General features: G+C 39.5%; 2 protein-coding genes across 4 annotated transcripts; one reads left to right on the plus strand and one right to left on the minus strand.

Moving 5' to 3' along the window:
• Positions 1-381: 381 nt before the first annotated feature.
• On the minus strand, positions 382-2788 carry NDUFB1 (NADH:ubiquinone oxidoreductase subunit B1). 2 transcript variants are annotated; one of them, XM_014957609.1, is made up of 3 exons: positions 2633-2788; positions 1577-1721; positions 382-719 (listed from the first exon to the last, which is right to left on the minus strand). In XM_014957609.1, the coding sequence occupies exons 2-3, from the start codon at positions 1714-1716 to the stop codon at positions 683-685; spliced, it is 177 nt and encodes a 58-aa protein (XP_014813095.1). In that variant the 5' UTR covers positions 1717-1721; positions 2633-2788; the 3' UTR covers positions 382-682. The 2 variants fall into 2 exon arrangements, with proteins under 2 accessions (XP_014813095.1, XP_014813094.1); XM_014957608.1 differs by having other exon boundaries at positions 1577-1718; positions 2633-2752.
• A 20-nt stretch (positions 2789-2808) lies between these two features.
• Positions 2809-19905, plus strand: CPSF2 (cleavage and polyadenylation specific factor 2). 2 transcript variants are annotated; one of them, XM_014957607.1, is made up of 15 exons: positions 2809-2918; positions 3572-3757; positions 5221-5380; positions 5472-5577; positions 6702-6831; positions 7185-7300; positions 7794-7981; positions 8099-8389; positions 9134-9234; positions 9553-9753; positions 10384-10536; positions 11102-11327; positions 13016-13315; positions 14289-14423; positions 14529-19905. In XM_014957607.1, exons 2-15 carry the CDS (start codon positions 3609-3611, stop codon positions 14619-14621), a joined length of 2349 nt encoding a protein of 782 aa, XP_014813093.1. In that variant the 5' UTR covers positions 2809-2918; positions 3572-3608; the 3' UTR covers positions 14622-19905. The 2 variants fall into 2 exon arrangements, with proteins under 2 accessions (XP_014813093.1, XP_014813092.1); XM_014957606.1 differs by having other exon boundaries at positions 2812-2914.
• Positions 19906-20123: the final 218 nt, after the last annotated feature.

A 20123-nucleotide genomic window follows, 5' to 3' on the forward strand; every position in this document is an offset into this window, starting at 1 on the left:
CACAACCCCGTAACTGCAGAGCAGTACTCCATAGCCCCCTGAAACCACCCCACAGTGCCTCATAGCCCCTCGGAACTGCCCCACAGACCCAATAGCTCCCCCAAACTGCACCACAGCCCCTCACAGTGCCCCATAGCTGTCTCCCCAGAGCACAGGGACAGATGGGACGTGGCCACAGGTGCTCTGTCCAGCTCCATCCTGGCTATGGGGCACTGGCACCCAGTGACACCAGGGACAGCTGGGGGACACTTGTTCAGGTTCCGTTAAAACTGAAACCACTGTTGGTTTCTGGGTCTATGTGATGTGTTCCTTCGAAGGCTAGTTCATCAATTAGCTATAAATACATGAACTCCACACCCTACAGATCAAGAACAACATCAATGATTTTTGCATAGTTTTTCTTTATTACACAGCTGTTCCCCACCCCCCTTCAGAGCATGACATCTGGGGACAGGAGTTTCTCAACATTTGTGGACTAATGGAATTCCTGGACACCTATTAGTCATGTAATTACAGCTTCTGAGAAGTAAGATTGGAAATTAAACTAGCCCCGATGAATTGCAGGTGTCCTTTTCTGTAACTTTACATATTCTCTCGAGATAAACATCATAATTCTGTTGTTCCAATGTCTGAGATAAGATGATCAATCAAACAAAAATATCTTCCATCTCATCGTCAGCCTTTATTTCCATGTAACTTCTTCACCAGGTTTCAGTTCTCTGTGTGGAAAGGAAAAAATGGAGGAAAGAGACCAAAATTAGGATCATTTTTGTAGAATAATTACTAATAAATGCAATTAATTACTCTAGAATATCTTAATTCTGAGTTATGCATAAATTTAACTTTCCTTCCAATTGCTGTCAGTTAAAAATCTTTCAATCTTTCTTTCTAAAGCTTCAATGGATCTTGTTGTCTTAACTACCTATTCCTGATTAGTCCATGCTGTGCAGCGTGAGTTTTTTTTTTCTCCTGTTTCATTAACCCTATGGTCTAATAGAGAATTAGGAGACCTGACACAGATGAGGTAATGCATTATGTCATCTAAACTCTCCCTGAGAAGTCATCCAGAAGCCCAGACAGATCAGTGTGTGTAATGGCATCTTCCAGTGAAGGTACAGCAGCTGCTGACATAAATGTTAATTTTCAAAAACTTAGTTATTATTTTTAAACGACACAAATTTATAAATCTATTTAGTTAAATGCTGCTGTGATAATTTTAAAAGTTTGCTGTAAGCCCCTGAAAAGTTGAAAACTAAAATTCAAGCGCTGTGTTTCCTGCTGAAATTTTAGAAAAAAAGGACATTTCCCACATTGCAGGGCACACAGCGAGCTCTTCAGCAGTTAATGACCCTCTTGCTCCAGATGGAGGTGGCTCCTGAAGCCCCGGCTGTCAGGGGGCATCAGTGACCGCAATGCTTTGCCAACGCAAAGTTTTTGGGCTTTGTTCCCTTTAATATTTTGTCAGCTTTACCTATTGTTTGTTTTGGTTTTTTTTTCATACTTAAGATTTGCAAAAAGAGCAGAGAAGCACTTTGCAAAACAACAGGGTATCCCCCCGGGGTGTGGTGAAGCAGACCTCTTGTACAGCAGGCTCTTGTTCCTGAAGGCAGACAGCTTCTCATCGTTCATCCTGTCCAGGTAGCATCCAACCACGAATCCCAAGGGAACTAAGATGTGGACCCAGTGATCCCGCAGAGCTTGGGCGAAGTTCACCATGGCTGCTAGAGAGAGCAGCGGGACAGATCAGAGTTAAAATCTGATAAATCCCGATAGATCCGTACATGGGAACTGCTGCACACCCAGCGCCGCTAATGCTGCTTGGATCCCACAGCAGCCTAATGAACAGGAGGGCTGTTGGACCCGTCCTGAGGGACACAGCGAGCTCATGGGGAGCTGCGGCTCTCAAATCCATGCATTGGGTGTTCCAGAAATACCCCTCACCAACACCCAGAAATCAGGGTTTATCCCAAACAGGAGAGAAATATGACATCTCTTATGACATCCCTGGTGAAGCAGCTCCATTGAAATGTTCTGGAGTCATTTACCTGTTAAAGTAACTAATGATACCGCCATGAATGCCCCACAGCCACCCCAAATCACCCTTTGGTCACCTGTGGCTACCCTGTGTCACCCACTACAGGTGTCCCACAGCTGTCCCACACCACCCGTGGGTCACCCAACGCCACCCCACATCACCTGAGGGTGCCCTCCAGGGATGTCCTACATCACCCGTGGGTCACCCAGGGCCACCCCATTTCCCCTGTGGGTCACACGGGGACACCCCACGTCACCCACAGGTGCCATCATGGCCACAAGTCACCTACGGGTGTCAGGGACACCTCAGCTCACCCACAGGTGCCCCCATGGCACCACAGGACACCTAATGGGTGTCACAGGGACGCCCCACATCAGCCAGGGGTGACCCACGGCCACCCGGGCCGCTGCCCAGGGCTCGGGCCGGCGCTCACGGTGCTGACCCACGACCGGGCCCCGCCGGCCTCCCGGCTCTGCCGGGCGCGGAGAAACGTTGTTCCCGGCCCGCCTGGGGACGCGCCCGCTCCTGCCGAGCTCCCGGGGAAGGCCGGTACCGCGCCAAGGCCGCCCCGCTCCCACTCCCCGGCCCTCCCGTTACCGCTCCTCGCCGCCGCCGGGCCCCTCGCAGCGGCCACGCCAAGGGCAGCGGGCGGCACCGACAGGCCGGGAGAGCCCACCGGCGGCGCAGGGAGAGGGGGAGGAAGGAACTCCACCCCCGGCGACCCGGCGGTGGTGCCGCCCGGTGCCCTTCCACCCTCCCGCCTCCTTCTCCCCGCCTCCTCCAAGATGGCGGAGGGTGCCGTGCCGGCTGGAGGTGGCGGCTGCGCTCCCCGCCGGCCCTGAGGCAGGCCCGGAGGGGGGCCCTGAGGCGGGTCCTGAGGCAGGTAGCGGCGGCGGCTCGGGGGGCAGCGCGGCGGGAGGGTCCCGGGCCCACCGAGCCAAGCCCTCCCCTTCCCTTCCTTCTCTTCCCCTCAGGAGTGGAAGGGGCCGGGACCGGCCGGCGAGGCGCACCCCATCAGGGCCAACCACTGTCTCGGCGGCGGGGCCTGGCGGGGCGATCTCTGCGGTAGCCCCGGCCCGGCCGGTGCTGGGCCCCCTCCGCTCCGGGCAGCCGCCGGGCCTGAGGGGCGGCCCCGGGCCCGCCACGTCCCGGGGTCGGCGTGGCGGGGCGATCTCTGCGGTAGCCCCGGCCCGGCCGGTGCTGGGCCCCCTCCGCTCCGGGCAGCCGCCGGGCCTGAGGGGCGGCCCCGGGCCCGCCATGTCCGGGTGTCGGCGTCCGGCCCCGGGGGCTGCTGTTAGCTGCGCTGCTCCGCGTCATCCCTTTTACTTCACTATCAAAAAAAAAGCCTCTTTCCAAAAAGAAAAGACCTCCCTCGACCAAAAATTAATATCGGAGACTTAATTGATACCTAGGAGCTGTATTGAACAGTATTCACAACTGTTACCCTGCATATTCTCAGAAATGTGTGAAGTTAGATCAAAATAAATAGGCTTTTCATTTGCTTTAGTCAATGAAACATTCTCTTTTCTCATCCAGATTAGTTCTTTTGGGAATAAAACGCTTGGAGAGCAAAATGACATCGATTATCAAGTTGACTACGCTTTCAGGCGTGCAGGAGGAGTCTGCCCTTTGCTATCTCTTGCAAGTAGATGAATTTCGTTTTCTTTTGGACTGTGGCTGGGATGAAAACTTTTCTATGGATATTATTGACTCCCTAAGGAAGTAAGTAGTTCAGTTCATGTGCTTTTTTTTTTTTTTTAGTAGTCTTGTCCTTGTATGAAAGTTTTCAAAATACTGTGCAACAACATGTGTATGGTGATGTTAAATCTAAAGTTCTTCTTTTTGTTGCTATTTTTTAAAGTATGTTTTATATGAAGGGAATTGTGCTGCTGAAATATTTCCAGTAAAAACTTGGGTGTTTTCTTGTGAGTCTAATGAGTTACATCTATTAAGTGTAATTCTCAAACTCTCCTGTGTTTATTTTGGCTTGGATGTTTTGTTTTTTCATAAACATGACAGAGAGCAGAGTTTATGGGAGATTGACCTTGACTCTAAAGTAATTTAGAATGGTTAACTAAGTTTTAAATGAAAGAATCGTTAGTGTATGGAGGCTGAATACAAAGTAGTTCAACTCTTGCCTCTTGTTTCAAGCTGAAAGATTTGGCGGTCAGGAAAAGAGCATGCATTAGTTGTCCCAGACCTGCACAGAAATAAACCTGCCTAGATGTTACTCCTGAGCTTCTGCAGGTGCACAGCAAGGAGCTTTGCAGAGCAGGCATTGATTACGAGGTTAGGACTGAAACATAGAAATTCCTGAAAGAAGCTAAGCTTTGTGATACTGTTTTTGTAGGTTCACTTTGCTAATATTGACAGACTTGTAATGTTTGAAGTCTTTTAACTGAGGATTATTATGTATTTAAAGATAATTTATAAATTTTTTTGAGTGTTTTATCTGAGAAGCAATTAGATAAAATCCTCTTTAATAACAGCAATCAAGAAGAACATGTGTGCCCCAGTTACTTTGTGAGCAAACAAAAAGCTTTCAGCCCAACTTGTATTTTTACTTGTAGTGCATTTTTTATACCCTCAAGTTTTTCAGTTATGGTAGATAGTAAGTTTTTAGGCCGTGTTCTTATTTTATGCAACACTTTGCAAGAAAAAAATCTTCCATTTTTAAAACGAATAAACCCCCCCCAAAACCGCCACTTTTCATAAATGACATATTTGACCTTTTCTGTTTTTAAGAAATGTGTTTTGATTCCATCTTTACCAATTTAAGGATTGTTCTGGTTTTTGTCCTATAACTTGGTCTTTTTCATAAGAAAAGTTGTAGTCTGTTTTAGGTTTTTCAATGTATAAACAATTTGTAGCATGTCTGCACTGATAATATTTTTGGCCCCTCAGATAATGTACTTTCTGGTGTCTAAGTATATATTAAGGTCTTTCTAATAAAGAATTTGATAGAAAACCTATGTTTTCCAGATCTTGAAATCATGTTTTTTTGCATTTTTAAGTGCTTAAACATTTAGAAATATGTGTAAAAACTTTGTTCTAAACCTAGAAGGATTTAAGTTTTTTTGTTTGACGTTCAGATTGTGTATGTATTCTCAAAATAACCATAATGGGGAGTGTATAACACCATACAGAACTCCTTTCCCCAACTTCTGTTGTCCCTCTTTTTGTAGACATGTACACCAAGTTGATGCTGTTCTTCTGTCTCATCCTGACCCTCTACACCTTGGTGCTCTTCCATATGCAGTTGGAAAAATGGGGTTGAATTGTGCCATTTATGCAACTATTCCTGTATATAAAATGGGACAGATGTTTATGTACGATCTCTACCAGGTATATTTAAGTTGATATTTTCATACACAGCCTCTTTGATATGGTAGACTGCTCAGGTTCTTGAATGCTCTGTACTTCTTATTTGTTTCAGTCCCGCCATAATACTGAAGATTTCACTCTCTTTACATTGGATGATGTAGATGCAGCCTTTGATAAGATACAACAGCTGAAGTTTTCTCAGATTGTGAACTTGAAAGGTAAAATTGTCACCAGAGTTTCAATAAATGACTTTTAGTGAAAGGCAACAGAGTCATCGTGAGTTAAAGTAACTTTTTCTTTAAAGGGAATAAGTTTTGAAATGTACATTTTGCAGGGCTGAATTCAGTAGCCCAGTGTCAGTCTGTATCAGCTGAATATTTACCTCAGTAATTGTATGTGGAAGTGGATAGAATTTCCACTTAATGAGGAGGAGGTCATGCCAGAACATATGTAGACGTTTGTTTCTCTTGTGTATTTTTTGTAACTTTTCTTGGAATTTGCTTATGTCTCTCAAAAGCATTTGTTCGTGCCTGGTGGTGGATACCTTGGAAGTCTTCAGTAACCAGTAACACAGAGGAAAGCTTTCTAGCAAATGACTAGGTTGCAGTGATTATATTATGGCTCGTGGATGATTTAATGAGGTCTTCACTGACTCTGTGAGGTACCCAGAGCAGCTTATTGCTGGGAACTCTGGCATCCGAAGAATCGGCAGCTTTTCACTCTTGTTGAATTTAAAGATCAGAAAGAAATGGAAACCCTATTCTTAAACAAAGACATGTACAAGCTGACCACCAGCAGCTTGTTTCAGAGATGCAGCACCTGCCAGTTCCTGAATGCTTCTTGCCAAAATATTTGCCCTGTAATTTGGAAAACAGAAATGGGATGCCGTCCTTGAAAAGCTGTTGACCCTTTTCCAGGATAGTTTTAGTAAGGCAACGTCTGTGCTGCCAATTTTTACATCTTAAAACTTTTTGAAAACACACTACTTTTTTCATCTTTAATGGAAGTGATTCAAAACGACTTGATGGATGCATCTAAGAAGACAATGCATGTTTTAGTTATTGCTGAAACTGTTACAGAGGCTGTGCGGTGCCTTTGAGAGTTGGAGGGAAGAAGTGGTCTTCACTTTAGTTTCTTTTTCCAGAGGCAAAATAGGAGGGAATTGCAAAAAATTTTGGAAGTTACTGGTTAGATGGTAAGGACAGATTTGTTACTGATTTTTTCATACTTCTTTTGACGTTTTTCCCAGTAATAATTTTGGCATTCAGTTGTTTAAAATTACTGTGTTTTATTTAGAGTAATGGATTTTAGCATATATCTAAAATGCTGAAAACTTTTGTAGGCAAAGGACATGGTTTGTCGATTACGCCATTGCCAGCTGGCCACATGATAGGAGGCACAATTTGGAAGATTGTCAAGGATGGAGAGGAAGAAATTGTTTATGCAGTTGATTTCAACCACAAGAGGGAGATGTAAGTTCAACCTAGCAATGTATATTTCTTATATACTGTGTTAGGTGTGCATCATTTAGTGTGTGATAAACAGGTATGGAAGTAGTGGTGCCTTTCCAGCTCTGAGATAACCACAAACTTCACTTGCATTCAGATTAATCAGTTTGAAATGAACGTTAGTGCTGGGTTTCTCTATTTTACTCAGTTTTATTTATTTATTTATTTATTTATTTTAATTAAGCGTGAAACAGGAGACATTCAGCTACTAATTAGTTTGATTTCTGTACATGGAGACGTTTGGAAGCTAGCTGTCTTAGATTTTATTTATAAAATAGAAATGCAAAAAGTGAGATTTTTTTGCCTTTTTTCCACAGCCATCTGAATGGATGTTCCTTGGAAATGTTGAGCAGGCCTTCATTGCTTATTACAGATTCATTTAATGCGACTTATGTACAACCCAGGAGGAAGCAAAGAGATGAACAGCTGCTGAGTATGTATTCTGTTGGGGCTTGAAAACAGCAGTGATATGATTTATTAGCCGCTGTAGATTGTTTTTCTGTGAGGAATTCATCAGCATCCAAGCTAAGAACCGTTATGAAAATTTAAAAAAAAAAAAAAAGTTACTCTTTTGATGGTGCTGACCCTGTGGCTTAAACATTTTTCCTGAGAACACTGAACTGTATTTGAAGACAGTATATTTTACCCAGTATCAATTAATCTCTTCTGAAGGGATTTTTAAATGTCCTTCCTCAGCATATTCTTTTTTAAACTCCATTTTGCTGTTTTGTTTAATAAAAAGAGAAAAACTAGTATCAAGAGCTACCAAGAAAACTCCAGTTCCCTTTAATTTTGGTGGAAATGTGGTTTTGGATCTCTTCTGAATCATAGAATCATAGAATGGTTTAGGTTGGAAAGGACTGTAACATTCTAGTTTTGGTTCAAAGTTTAAGTCGGTTTTTTGTTTTGTTTTTAATCTTTCTTAGCTAATGTTTTGGAGACATTGCGCGGCGATGGAAACGTATTAATAGCCGTGGATACAGCAGGCAGAGTTCTGGAACTTGCTCAACTTCTCGATCAGATCTGGAGAACGAAAGATGCAGGATTAGGAGTCTACTCTCTAGCGCTTCTGAATAACGTCAGCTACAATGTAGTGGAGTTCTCTAAATCACAGGTTTGTTTCAATTTTTAAATTTCACTTGCGTATTGCATCCTGTACCTCATATCAGGTCTGTTCATTAGCGTAGAACTTTTGTTCTTATAAGTAACTTTTTCTTAATACTTATTTTAGGTTGAATGGATGAGTGACAAGTTGATGAGGTGCTTTGAAGACAAGAGAAACAATCCTTTTCAGTTCCGCCATCTCTCCTTATGTCATAGTCTGTCTGATCTGGCTCGAGTGTCTAGTCCAAAAGTTGTTCTTGCCAGTCAACCAGACTTAGAGTGTGGGTTTTCTAGAGATCTTTTCATTCAGTGGTGCCAGGATTCCAAAAATTCTATAATTTTAACTTATCGCACTACGCCTGGAACATTAGCACGGTTCCTGATTGATAATCCTTCTGAAAAAGTTATAGATATTGAGGTAAGAGTTGTCTGTATGTCTCAAAGTTTTTTTGTTGTGGGCCATCTTGGGGGATGTGAACAAAAGCAAACTTAATTTGCTTTTTTGAACTACTGAAAATGCTTCTAGTGGAGAAGGGACATCTGAAATCAGTATGTTTCATGTTTAACCAATTGTGGATAAACTTACATGAAAATAGGTGTCAGGAACTGCAAAATGCTTTTTGGTGGTGTGGCAAAATTAATACTCCACAGAGATGAGCATGAAGTTGCTTTTAAATATTTATTTTTAAGTGATGCTTTCCTTTGTGTTTTTGTTGTAAAGTGACCTATACCGTAGTTTGATTTTCAGAAGACAAGAACACAAAAGTTACTGTTATTTTGCCTGCTGGTAGGACTTTGCCAGGTTCTTCTGGTTTGATGTTAGTGACACAGAAATGGAACAAACACTGCTCATCTCAGAGTGTTTGTGTTCACTTACTGGAGAAATATTTCCTGAAGATGTTTTAAGAAATTTTTGTAAAGCTAATTGATTTTAGTACCTTTAAAAATGCTTTTCAGTTGAAGTAGGCTATACTAATTGATAATGTGATGGTGTTGCCGTAACAAGGTGCCATGCGTTTGCATAATCTTGTCTTGTATGTGCCAGACAAGTTGTACTTGCCCTTGGTATTTAAATACAAATATTCTTGGCAGCAGCTTATAGGAAAAGTATGAAAATCATGTCAGCTGCTCACAGTAATATTAATTTTAATTCTATCTGCAGTTGAGAAAACGTGTCAAGTTGGAAGGAAAAGAACTTGAAGAATACCTAGAGAAGGAGAAACTAAAGAAAGAAGCAGCTAAGAAGCTGGAACAATCTAAAGAGTAAGTATATTGGTTGTTCTGCTGTTATGGTCAGAGCTGAGATTTCTCTGTGGTCGTTCTGCTGCTTCAGCCATTTACAGGGAAAAATGAAAATCGTAGTTTTGATAGACTTGTCTGAGGGCACTGAAGAATCAGGAATGGTTGTCTTTAGTCTGTTGTTATAATAGACCTGTTTCATCTGCCATTTGACTGTGAGATTTTTCTCAGACACATAAGCTGGCCTTGTCCTTGGTTATTGTTGTGTCAACTGTTATTTTATGTAATATTAAACCAAAAGAAAAAAAAAAAGTGCTAGGTCTTTTTTTAATGTAATTTCAGGGCAGATATTGATTCCAGTGATGAGAGCGATGCTGAAGAGGATATTGATCAGCCAACTGTACATAAGACCAAACATGATTTGATGATGAAAGGTGAAGGTAGTCGGAAAGGAAGCTTCTTCAAACAAGCAAAGAAATCTTATCCAATGTTTCCAGCCCCTGAAGAAAGAATTAAATGGGATGAATATGGCGAGATTATCAAGTATGTGGTGGTAATGCATACTAACATGTAGTAGCTGTGAAATAATTAGAAAATAGAAGTAATACAAACCATGGTTTTGTCTCTTTTGCAGCACTGCTATATGCTCTTCCAACTGGTTAGGACCGTTTGTGCTAAGTCTCACAGGAAGCTTACGATAGGATTGAAGCTGCAGAGTGCTGGTCCTTGGCCTGTGTTCATACCTCCTAGGATATGTTTCCACTCCAGGCTTTCAGGCTTTTTTTTTTGGGGGGGAGCTTTATGACTCTTTTTTTCTCCTTTAAATTACACATAATTTTGATAAATTTATAATGAGGGGAAACTATTGTTCATCCTAGAAAAATCTAGTCCTATTTGCATAAAGACTAGTTGCTAGAAAAACCTCAATTTGCTAGTATTTCCCAAGATATCAAAGTTCTTTTTTAAGATAGGAAGGTGATATTTTTCTGATGAGCTCTGTTCAAATAGGGAAATACTGAAGGCAAGTTTAATAAAATTTTTGTCAATGAGGAATCAGTAGAAATAGTTAGCATTGTTTGTTTTATATATATATATTGATTTATTTATATATATTATATAGTGCTTTGGTTTTACTGTAAGACTATTAAAAGCAAAATGCTTTTCATTCTTTAGACCTGAGGATTTCCTAGTTCCGGAACTTCAAGCAACAGAAGAAGAAAAAAGCAAATTAGAATCTGGTTTGACAAATGGAGAAGAGCCTATGGACCAGGATTTGTCAGATGTTCCTACCAAATGTATTTCTGCAGCAGAATCCATGGAAATTAAGTGAGTAGCTTTGTTGTTCATGTCAGTTCTGCTGGAGTGGAGGCATGGGTACAGTGTAAACTGGGTAAAAGGCTAGCTTGGAATTAAGAAAGTGGGAAAGGGCTTGCTTTTGGTTCCCCCCCCACCCCCCCAAGATATCTAAGTTAGTTTTTACTAGTCTTTCTGAGAGCATGGTACAGAGTCTCCACTCTTAAGAAATTTGCAGTTTGTTCCCTGTCTAATGAATACAAGTAAAAGAGGAAGAACTAACAATACAATAGTATGTTAGCATAGATACTCAAATATCCATATATTTTGTTAAAAGAACTTACTGAAATGTGCTTATATTGTGTTTTAGATAACCATGTAAGTGAATTTGGGGAATTTAAAGTGTTCAGTACACACACATGCTGATATTTGATAATTCTATATTTTACTGATCCATAATATACCTTGAGCTGACAGCTTTTGCTGATGTAGAATGATTTCAAAATATATTCCATTTTTAAATGAAATATTTTGGAGCAGTCAAAGGTTTAATCTTTTAAACTAAAAAAAAATATTCTTGGGTTTTATTTCAAACCAGAGCCAGGGTTACATACATTGACTATGAAGGACGCTCAGATGGGGACTCAATTAAAAAAATTATTAACCAAATGAAACCAAGACAACTGATCATTGTCCATGGACCACCTGAGGCCAGTCAGGACCTTGCAGAATGTTGCAGAGCTTTTGGTGGAAAAGATATTAAAGTTTACGTGCCGAAACTTCATGAAACTGTAGATGCAACAAGCGAAACTCACATTTACCAGGTAAGGTGCTGGAACTTGTTAGTTGTTTTTAAAAGCTGAAACATGAGATCAGTGTATGGTTACCTCTAGTGCAAAAGGCAAGGTTCGTGTCCATGGGAACATCACTTTGCTTTACTCGGGTCTTAATTTATATACAATGCCTATATTTAGAGTTCCACTGTACACTACTTGCAATTGGGGATTCTATTTGGAATCTGAAGGGCAGCCTTAAAGAGCAAAGAGGAAAAAAAAATCCTTCATACATTAATAGTACCTAAGAATGACCATGTGAAAAGATAAGAACAAGTTAATGCTATAAATAAATAAGAAAGACTTCCCCCAAAAAAGTTAATATGAGTTAATTCTTGGGAAGTGAGGTCATGCTGATGTGTGCACTATGTTAATATATTGCATTTCTTTTTCATGGTTAAGCTCTAAATAAAAGACTTGGATAACTTGTGTGAAGTGTGTGAAGATTATTTATGGTCCTGATTCAGTTTTTGAAATTGTTTAGAGGAAAGTCTCACACGTGCAGTTTAGGCATTAGTCTTTTATTCCTTCTGCCCTTTTAAAGTCAATAGAAAAACATCTGTAGAATTATGAAAAAGATACTTCTGCTTCTTTCCAGAGGAAAATATGTTACCCTGTAGGAAGTGGTAAGTTCAGAGTTATCCAGCTCTGACAGTCTTAAAACAGCGGTGTTTTCTATTGTCTGGTTTGTTGGTTGTTGGGTTTTTTTGTTGGTCTTTTTTTTTTTTTTTGTAAGCTCAGGATTGCTAGTGTGTCAGAAGTTACACGATTGCAGTTTTTCACAAAATATTTAACTGAACAAAATTGTAATTGCTTCATACTTAATTTCAACTTTTTTATATAAATGGGAAATTTAATCTTCTTTAGTTTGTTGTTGTTGGGTTTTTTTGTTGGTTTTTTTTTTTTTTTTTGTAAGCTCAGGATTGCTAGTGTGTCAGAAGTTACACGATTGCAGTTTTTCACAAAATATTTAACTGAACAAAATTGTAATTGCTTCATACTTAATTTCAACTTTTTTATATAAATGGGAAATTTAATCTTCTTTAGTTTGTTTTTCTGATTGAAGCTTTCTGAAAAGATGAAGTACACTGGAGATACTGAATTAGAAAATAATAGATGTGAGCAGGGCATCAGAATCCCAGTGTCTACTGAGTGGATGGTGCTGCAGGTGGATCGTTAGCCACTTTACCTTGGTCCCTTTAAAATCTGATATTTACAACATCCCTTTTTAAAATAAAGTATTAATTATAATTGTTTTGAAGGGTTGAAATTCCTGTTCAGTAACCTAAATGTATCTAAAGAAACTTTCCTTGATGTTACTAAGGCCAACCGAGGAACTCTTTGGCCACAAAAATAGTTTCTGATGTTTTAAAAGGAATTGATTGCTCTTGCTGTAAATTTAACTCAGGCTTTCAGTTGTATAGGTTCTTTTTTCATTTTAACCAAGACATAAAAGGTATTGATCTGCCCTGCCTTTTAATTTGAGTAGTGACGAGGGTTATACAAATTATGCTTTGAAAGTATTGAGTGTCTTGCCTTGGTGATGCCAGTTCCTTCCTTTCCCTCCTCAAAATCAAACCTACATGGAGAGACGGTGAAAGGTAAACTGCTGATTTTAAAGCTTGAAGACAGACCCTCTCTCATCAAACTAATAGTACTTTTATTTTTGTGGAACCCAGGTCCGGTTAAAAGATTCTCTTGTCAGCTCCCTTCAGTTCTGTAAAGCCAAGGATGCTGAGCTGGCTTGGATAGATGGCGTTCTGGACATGCGGGTTTCCAAAGTGGATACTGGAGTTATTTTGGAAGAGGGAGAGCTGAGGGAAGATGAAGAGTTAGAGATGCAGGTGGATATGCCTTCTTCAGACTCTAGTGTCATTGCACAACAGAAGGCCATGAAAAGCCTCTTCGGTGACGATGACAAGGAGATGTGTGAGGAGAGCGAGATCATTCCCACTTTGGAACCTCTGCCACCTCATGAGGTACAGAAATTATGCTCAGCTGGACTTCTTTTTTTGAAGAGCTCTGTATTCATTTGTGTTTTTCTAATGTTTAGAGGTTGATACTATGATCTTACTCAAATGAAAGCCTAACTGAAACTGTATTTTCATGTTTGGTTTTCTCTTCTTTAAACCTGGTACTGTTCCTTGTTCAGATTTTATGCTTTTCAGCAAGGATGATGTCTTGCATATGCTAACGAAGCCTAGCATACCATGCCATCTATTCACAAAGATAAGATTTTTAATTAGCAAATTTCATGTTTGTAGTTACTACTTGCAGATTTGGAAATTAGTTGGTGTGGATTTTATTATGGTTTATTGATGTTATGGAAGATACTTCCATATATATACTTAAGATACAAATCTTTGAAATTAATCCCTCTGCTTCTGTAGTAGTGATTTGAGAGTTCATTAAATTAATCTTTTCTATAAAATTATCTTTATTCTTAAATACTTTGCATGTGAGTAGACGTTATTTTATCTTTCCATTGAATGATTACAGTGCCTTCTAATCTAGAGAATTGCTTTTTAAGATACTGTTGCATAATCCTAAATGTAGTCTGTTCTGGGCGCTAGGTAAGTGTGGAGACAACTCCAAAGTCTGTTCAGATTCATGACAACTGTCGTAGAAGTCTGTACTGGTCAGCAGTACAGGTTACTGCAACTCTGTCCCTGCCATTACGTGGCTTGGAAGAGGGATCTTCAATGGCAGCTTTCCATTTGTCTTCAATACGTGAGCCAAGAAGGAAACTTTTCCTTTACTTGTCAGATAAGATCTAAGGTCTTCTTATCCTGGAAATGCCTTGCTGTAGGTGAACAGAAATAGAATCTATTTTCTCATTTATAGTCCTGCATTTTAGGCCACACTGTTGCCAACACAATGGTGATGAGATCTTTGGAAAAATCAGAAGTTACCAAGTAGCGCAAGTATTAAAATTGTGTGTGTTGTTTAAAGGTTCTTGGACATCAGTCTGTGTTTATGAATGAGCCGAGACTGTCTGACTTCAAGCAAGTTCTCTTGCGAGAAGGGATACAAGCTGAATTTGTAGGAGGAGTGCTTGTGTGCAACAACCTGGTGGCTGTTCGTAGGGTAGGTGTTCTGCAGCTTAAACTCTTTGGTAAATAGTACTCTAAAGGAAGGTTAAGTTTCTCATTGGTGCAAAGATAATAAAATGAAACGTGTCTTTTGTTCCAGACTGAAACGGGGCGCATTGGATTGGAAGGCTGCCTTTGTCAAGACTTCTATAGGATAAGAGACCTTTTGTACGAGCAATATGCTATTGTCTAAGGAAAATGCTGCAAAGGTGTTTTTACTTGAACTTTTAAAGACATTGGGGGTTTCTCCCAATTCTGACTTTTTGTAGTTTTCTAATTTATACAAGGGAAACCTAATGCATAAATAACAATTAACTACCCTGAACATGTAAATAACTGCTGCTGTCTTTCTTCATGAATCTCTTGGTACATTCCATGTTGTTGACTTTCAAACTGTTACAACTTGCTGTCTCCCACATCACACATTATGTTTATGACTGTGAACCCTTCTCAGGAAAGGTTCAGTTTGTCAGGACATCTTTTGCTTTCATAGATTCCCTGCCAAAGAGTAAAAAATATATAAAAGTCATTCTTCTGTTCTAAAATAATCTAAATAGTTCTAAAGTAATAGTAAGATTCGATAGGGAACTGTGAGTTTATTTTGGTTTTGTTCTTTTTGGGTTTTGTGTGGTGGTTTGGTGTTTTGGTGTTTTGGTTTTTGTTGTTTGTTTTTTTTTTTTTAAAAAATAACTTCAATTTAGGGGACAGTCTTGGGTCTGTCCCTTTTTTTTTTTATGGAGGTTAGTTAAAATATGTTTTTAATAGCCCACTTAAAGCTAGACTATCTAAACTTTCCCCTTGTGTTAATCTTGCTGCATCTTAATGTCGTATCTGCTCCATCTTACTGATTTGTTCCAGAACAGCATTTCATCTTCTGTATAAAGTATTAATCTGCAATCAAAAAATTGCTTTGGAAAGGTGCTCTAAGGAGGCTGGATAATATTGCCAGGCAGTTTAAAATCCAGTAATTGTGTGCTTCAGAGTAACTTCTGTACAAACTTACAGAATTCGTAACTTCTAGCTTTTGCAAAATTGTCAACTATAAAATCTTCTCTGAGTTCTGATTTTAATACTTTCAAAGTCTAAAGCCTTTATCCGTGCACTGCTGTTCATTCACAGGGCCATGAGCCACCTTCAGGAAGATCCTTTCTCTTGAAATTTGAGTTCATGTGATGTATTTAACGCGTTTGTGCCATGTTTCATTCCAGTTGCATGTTTTGTGCTGTTTTCATTCTAGTTGACAGTGGGACTTTCTGTAGCTGCTGATGCTAGGAATTAACCTAAATTTTTAGGTGAAGATGAGCACAGTTTTGGGCGCCTTAATTTCTCAGAAATGAACTTATGCAAACAAATGGCCTCTTGAGAGTTTATTTCATCCCTTTTTTTTGCCCCTTTCTACATGTGAATCACCAGCTTTGGCAGTGGACGGTTGCTTGCTTGTTTCTACATACAATGGCAATGTAGTATGTGCTCTCTGCGTGTATGTTTAAATAAAAGCTTTTTCAAAAGTGGCAAAAAATAGCCCTGTGGGCTATCCATGGAAAAATAATTTACTTTGCAATTCATTCTTGACAAATAGTTTTCTATCTGATCTACAGACTATTTATTCTGTTTAAAATAGTAATTTAAAACTGAAGAGCATGTTTAAAAAAGCCCCAAAATAATAAAAAGAAACAAACAAAACACCTGCTAGAACTATGTACTAAAAATGTAAAAAAAATGGAAAATTTAATGCTAAGTGAAAATGTATTTTGTTACACAAAGAAAATCTTTGCTAGGAATGACTGAATGGCTCAACGCTATATTTTTTTTTTTCTTTTAAACAGTGTAGAAAAATGTTTATTTTCCATTATATTGACAGTGAGAACTTCATAGAAATGCTCTGGTTTTCTAGTTGTTTTGTAGGAATGCTGTGTAAATCGATATGATAGTGGATGGTTGTTGGTGAATACTATTGTATTACTATTGTTGCTGATACTAATGAACTTTTATAAAGTGAGTTACTTTGTACATAATCATATTGACCATAGAACTTGTAAGTGGAGGGCTTAGGGTGGGCAGAGATCACACATGCCTGTGTGGAGTATACTAATAAAGCAAAAAATCTGTAGGAAATCAAACTAAAAATAGTGCTGTTTTTAAGAAAGGGATAAAGACAAGACAGCGTGATCATAAATATTTCTATTTTTTTTCTTTTTTTCTGTTCTTGTTTGGGTTTTTTTACCCTATTGATTCAAATTCAGCAAAGTGACAAATGTTTAGTGTTGTCAGCACTAAGTTCCTGTGTGTTCTGGTAAAGAGGAGAACCCTGAATAGTGTCATTACTAAGGAAAAGGCTCAAGTATGAGCAAACTGGCTAATTATTCTTTTTTACTCTGTTCAGCATGAGTGTGGCTTGAAATCAGACCTAGAAAGCAGAAGGGCAAGGCAACAGTTGTCATCTGAGTGCTGGGACTGAGGAGGGCTGGGTTTGTGGGCAGCCCTGGTGGTGAGAGGCTGAAGGCTGTCAGTGCTACCTCTGACTGTGAGCTCTGTGTTCTCACTTTGGCATTTTCTTCATTAGCATAAAAATTTGATAAGGAGTACCATTTCTGACTCTTTGCTCTATTGCTCTTGACGGCAAGAATATTAACTTCAAGTCAAACCTAGTTTTGGTACGTACTGACCATTTAGAAATATTTCCTTCCAAGGGTATTGGATAATTCAGGTTCTTTAGCTAAGAAGAGCCAGGCGTTGTGGAGACACAGGAAGGGGAGAAACTAGCCTTCCCACATCCCCAAAGCCTATAGTATTTGTAGATCCTAGCTTTTGTATTCTCTTCTTCTTGTGTCTACGTAGTAGAATGTGAAGACATGTTTCAAAAGATTAAGGGAATCTAGAAGCAGAACTCTGTAATAATAAAAAAACAATTTTAGAAATAATTGTTAAGCTGTTCCCGTTGTCTAAACACAGCTTTACCCTGAAGTTAAATAACTTTGTGTGGGTGACAGTCTCATTTTTTCACTTTGACAGTAGGTACTGGAGCTGAGGTGAAGCTGAAAATCTTTCTTCTTTTCCTTCCCTGAACAATATTTAGACTTAACCATATCCACTTCTCAAAATACGTTGCTAATGGGAAGGCAGCGTGTCGTGCGTTCACTCAGTAACAGCCTCATGAGAACATTTGAGATCTGTTTGCTTGTGGAACTTGCTTGGGAAGGCAGGAGTTCTCTGTCTGTACTAGCTTTTAATTGTGGTCAAACACTATTAATTTGGAATAAATGAGCAACACCCCACCCCCCAGTCTAAATAATTGTTATAGGTGGTTGTATCCTAAAACACTTATATTGTGCAGAACCAAGATTTCTTTGATAATGCATGACGTGTTCATATTTCACTCTGGAAAGGGGAGCATATTCCCTGGCGTAAACACCTAAACCACTAAAATTCTTGGAGACTTTGGGAAAAGAAATCTTCCTGTAAGGATTTGAACATTGCATAATATTCATGGCTTTTAGAGATGTTTTCATAGTTTTAAAGAGGTTGTGCTGGGGAACACGATCTCACAGTCAAACCTGATAAAGAAATGTATCCAGTAAACAGAGTTTTAGGTCTTGATCTGAAAACTGTATAAGGAACCGATGGTACTTCAGAATGGGGTAATGAAACTAGATTAAAGTATCTTTAAAATTGCCTGTTGAAATTTATTTTTAAAAATACTTCACAGTTTTAAGTCTTATCTTCTCTCAGACTCTTTCTGATTGGAAAACAGGTATTTTTGAGTAGAACTTCCAATAAGCCACGTAGATGTTCTCTTGGATCCGTAGAGGCTGGGAATGCTGTGAAGAAGCAAGTTCGGTATGTGAGCATTGAGCGGTAATAACCTGCGTGTTGTTGCATAATCCTCTTAGGTGATGTGAGGATCTGTGGCCCAACAGCCCAATGATGATGAGCTAAGCATCTGCCAAAAAGTGTAGTTTGTAACTGCAATCTGGTATTCACAAATCTTGATAACGAGCAAATACCTGATTTCAGTTGCGTAGGCTTTTCTTAAATATTTCTCATTTTCTGTGCAGTTTTTCTGAAGTGCTAAGAACTTCTCTAAAAGGTATTTTTGACAAATGGTTCTAAAGAAATTTGCAACGATGGTAATTTCACTTAAAAAAGTCAAAAACCCAAACCATAAGCTTGCTGTCTGACTCAGCCCAAGGTTGGTAGCAGTTTTGGTAAAGCTGACTTCGGAAAATGATGTAGGGAAAGCAATGGAAGGAGTTCATCGTGTAGAGGTGATGGTGGCCTTGCTGGTATTTAAGATGCAGAAAATAAAGCGTAATATTTAATATCAAGTAACAATGTCGAACTTTTGCAGCTAAGTAACTATTCCATTTCCAATGTATAAAATAATTATTTTTAGACAGACTGGTTTTTTTCCTTTGTTGCCTTGTCTGCACAAAGTCTGGTGTAGTTGTCACCAGTTATAAACTGTAACGTTGTGACACGAAGCACAGTCACATTGTGGGCTGCTTTGCAGCTGTGTAAATCAGAACAAGAACTCTAATCTGGAGCCAGCCAGCTTACATCACCAGAACAAGTTCCTGCCAAGAAAAAAACTGATTAATAGCTTCAAAGTTGAAAGCTGGCCCTTGATTGGGGTTTGTTAAAAGTTGTAGTTTTATTAAAACCATTGCAGTTAATCTAATCTGGAGAAACTACCGCTTCTGCTCCAGATCCTTATATTTTTGTAGAAAGAACAATTGGCTTCAAAAGTGACTGGCCAGATATTGGTGATAATACTTCCCTTAAGGTGTATGTTACAGTAATTGCTTTGAAGTTAGTTGTGTTGGTTTTTTTTTTCCTCTCTCATGGTGTAGATCACGTCAAAAAGTGGGAGCTGGGACGTATGATAACACAGACACATATTTTATGATTGTACCACACGCCTGGGGCAACAGTGGTAACTTTTCCAAGGTGTTATTTGTATTAGGACAATATTGTTGTGACTTGTGTTGTTTTCAGGGAACTTGTTTAGCTGCTACAGAGAAAAAAACCCTAAGCATGATGTGATCAATACTTCATAAATTCTGGGCAGGTGCTCTGCGAGCCACAATAGCGAACTATCCTTAAAAGTCATCAGGGAATTATTTTTCTTTGCCATTTTGCAGCTCCTGGAGGAGTTGCACAGCTGGCAGAGCATATTGCCCGTCACCGTGCCAGACGTGGCATTTGAGAGGCTGCCAGATTGCTGGGTGCTGCTGCAGCGTGAGCCGCAGCGAGGATCAGCGGTGTGCAACAGGAGGAAGATAGTAAGCGTTTTATTCTTTGCCCTTTGTAGGATCACACGAGTTAATATGGTGTTTTTAAAGAGTCCAAACTTTTTTTCTGAACCTACCAGGCACTTGTGTCGTGTTACCTGCGTAGGTTTAGCCTATAGAGAAATCCTGTTCTCGATGTATATGGGTAAAATTTTTATTAGTATTAAAGTTTGGAGTCACTCTGTATAGCCTGCTTTTCATGTTTTATGTAATTTTATTACGCTTCAGTATTTCTTTCATAATCTCCCTGATTTTACTAATGCACAATATTGCAAATGCAGTATAAAACTAGTCAACTGACTTTAAATCATTTGTGTATCTCTAAACCTCTTATGCTGATTAAAAGTGTTAAGGCTATTAGTATTTTTTTATGTAACTGGGTCTAAATTTAGTTTCTGTTGCAG

Source organism: Calidris pugnax, unplaced genomic scaffold, assembly GCF_001431845.1.
Source record: "Calidris pugnax isolate Ruff unplaced genomic scaffold, ASM143184v1 scaffold211, whole genome shotgun sequence".
Taxonomy (NCBI): Eukaryota; Metazoa; Chordata; class Aves; order Charadriiformes; family Scolopacidae; genus Calidris; species Calidris pugnax.

Coding starts and splice junctions, on each gene's coding strand:
- NDUFB1 (XM_014957609.1), bottom strand. CDS start 1,716: ATGGTGAACTTCGCCCAAGCTCTGCGGGATCACTGGGTCCACATCTTA. Junction 720..1,576: donor AAGAGCCTGCTGTACAAGAG/GTCTGCTTCACC, acceptor CTTTCCACACAG/AGAACTGAAACCTGGTGAAG.
- CPSF2 (XM_014957607.1), top strand. CDS start 3,609: ATGACATCGATTATCAAGTTGACTACGCTTTCAGGCGTGCAGGAGGAG. Junction 9,754..10,383: donor GAATATGGCGAGATTATCAA/GTATGTGGTGGT, acceptor TTCATTCTTTAG/ACCTGAGGATTTCCTAGTTC. Junction 11,328..13,015: donor GCGAAACTCACATTTACCAG/GTAAGGTGCTGG, acceptor TGTGGAACCCAG/GTCCGGTTAAAAGATTCTCT.